The 1576-nt window shown below is 63.6% G+C and overlaps 1 protein-coding gene across 1 annotated transcript; it reads left to right on the forward strand.

The window, feature by feature from the left end:
- Nucleotides 1-116: 116 nt before the first annotated feature.
- ETH_00043820 (60S ribosomal protein L37, putative) lies at nt 117-828 on the forward strand (the record flags this gene model as incomplete). The annotated part of the gene is made up of 2 exons (XM_013379570.1): nt 117-299; nt 655-828. Coding segments are annotated over 2 exons (357 nt in total), but the record flags the coding sequence as incomplete, so codon positions are not given.
- Between the last annotated feature and the right edge of the window lie 748 nt (nt 829-1576).

Below are 1576 nucleotides of genomic sequence, written 5' to 3' on the forward strand. Positions count from 1 at the left end.
CTGCCGCTGCTGCTGCTGCTGCTGTTGTTGCTGCTGCGGGGAACGGGAGGCGGATCCCAGAGCATGCACTAGAGGCCTCCACCAAAGGGCCCCCCCGTGTACCCAAAAAAAGGGGAATGCTCACAAGACCGGGGGCCCTAGACGGCCTTCAGCAGCAGCAGCAGCAGCAGCAGCAGCAGGAGTTGCTGCTGCCGGGTCTTCTCGCAGCAGCAGCAGCAGCCGCAGGGCCCCTCGAGGTCTCCCAGAGGCTGGCATACCGAATATGGGAAGAAGTCTTTGCCCTGCCTTTGCAGCAGCAGGTGGGCCCCTCCACTATAAAGGCTTGTCTAGGGGGGCCCTCAAGGGGCCCCACCTGTTTAGAGGGGCCCCCAAGGGGCACCAGCTGTTTAGAGGGGCCCCCATGAGGCCCACCTGTTTAGAGGGCCCCCCAGAAGGCCCCGCTTGTTTAGGGGGGCCCCCAGGGGGCCCTTCTATTTGGGCCGCTGCACTAGTAGCCCCCCTTTCGAAGCTTCTTAGGACATTTGGGGCCCCCGCTCCAGAGTGCACGCCGCTCTAGAGCGCAGGATCGCTAGCTAGCTAGCCAGCCAGCTAGCTAGCTAGCCAGCTAGCTGGCTAGCTAGCTGCGTGTTTGTGGGTTTGTGGCTGTGAGTTCAGGTGCAGGCCCTGCAGTCGCTGGGGCCAGGGCTGCTTTATGTGCTTGCGGGGCACCTGGGGGCCCCCTTTGAGGCTTCGTGGCTGCAGCTGGGGGCCCCCAGTGCCCGGGGTCCCCCCAGCTACATAGAAAGATGCAAACTTGCTGCGGGGCTTTTCAAGCTGGTGGAAGCTGAGGTTAGTCAGGGCTCAGGGGGCCCCCAAAAGGGTCCTTTGGGACAGTGTCGAGAGGGACAGCCGGGGGCCCCACCTGTTTACAGGGGACCCCGAGGGGCCCCACTTGCTTAAAGGGGCCCCCAGGGATTTATTACCGGAACTGGGTAGCCACAGAGGGCCCCACTGCTGAGGCCCTGCTGCTGGCTGCTTTTATGGGGCCTGGGGGCCCCCAAAGGGGCCCCCAACGGGCCACAGGGGGCCCCCGGGCCTCTAAGGGGCCTTTTGGGGGCTGCATGGGAACCTCCTAAGGGTCTCGTTGGGGGCCCCCAGAGCCCCTACGGAGACCGAAAAAAGAGACAGTGCATTTGTGCTGTTTTTGTTTGTCTGCAGCTCTCAGAAAGGGGCCCCCCTGGGCTTGAGGGGGCCCCTGGGGGCCTCCTGGAGCTGCAGGGTCAAGAGCCCTTGGGGGCCCCCGCGTCTTTGCGCATTATGAGCTGTATGTACACCTGCGGGGCCCTCCTCGCCCCCAAGTGTCCCCAAGATCTTGCACTTGTCGAAAAGGAGATTCAACTCCGAAGCTTTCTTGAAATGTCCTTTCCAGTGAGGCAGCAGCACCTGCTGCTGCTGCTGCTGCTGCTGCTGCTTCTGGGCCTGTGCGTGGCTGCTTTGCTGCTCATTTGCTGCGGGCTGCTGCTGCTGGTGCGGGTGCAGGCTCCCTTGCTGCTGCAGCGGACCCAGGGGCCCCTGAGCTACTTGGCTTGGCAGCTGC

The sequence above is a fragment of the Eimeria tenella genome, genomic scaffold, assembly GCF_000499545.2.
Source record: "Eimeria tenella Houghton genomic scaffold, Eth_scaff3568, whole genome shotgun sequence".
In the NCBI taxonomy this organism is placed as follows: Eukaryota; Apicomplexa; class Conoidasida; order Eucoccidiorida; family Eimeriidae; genus Eimeria; species Eimeria tenella.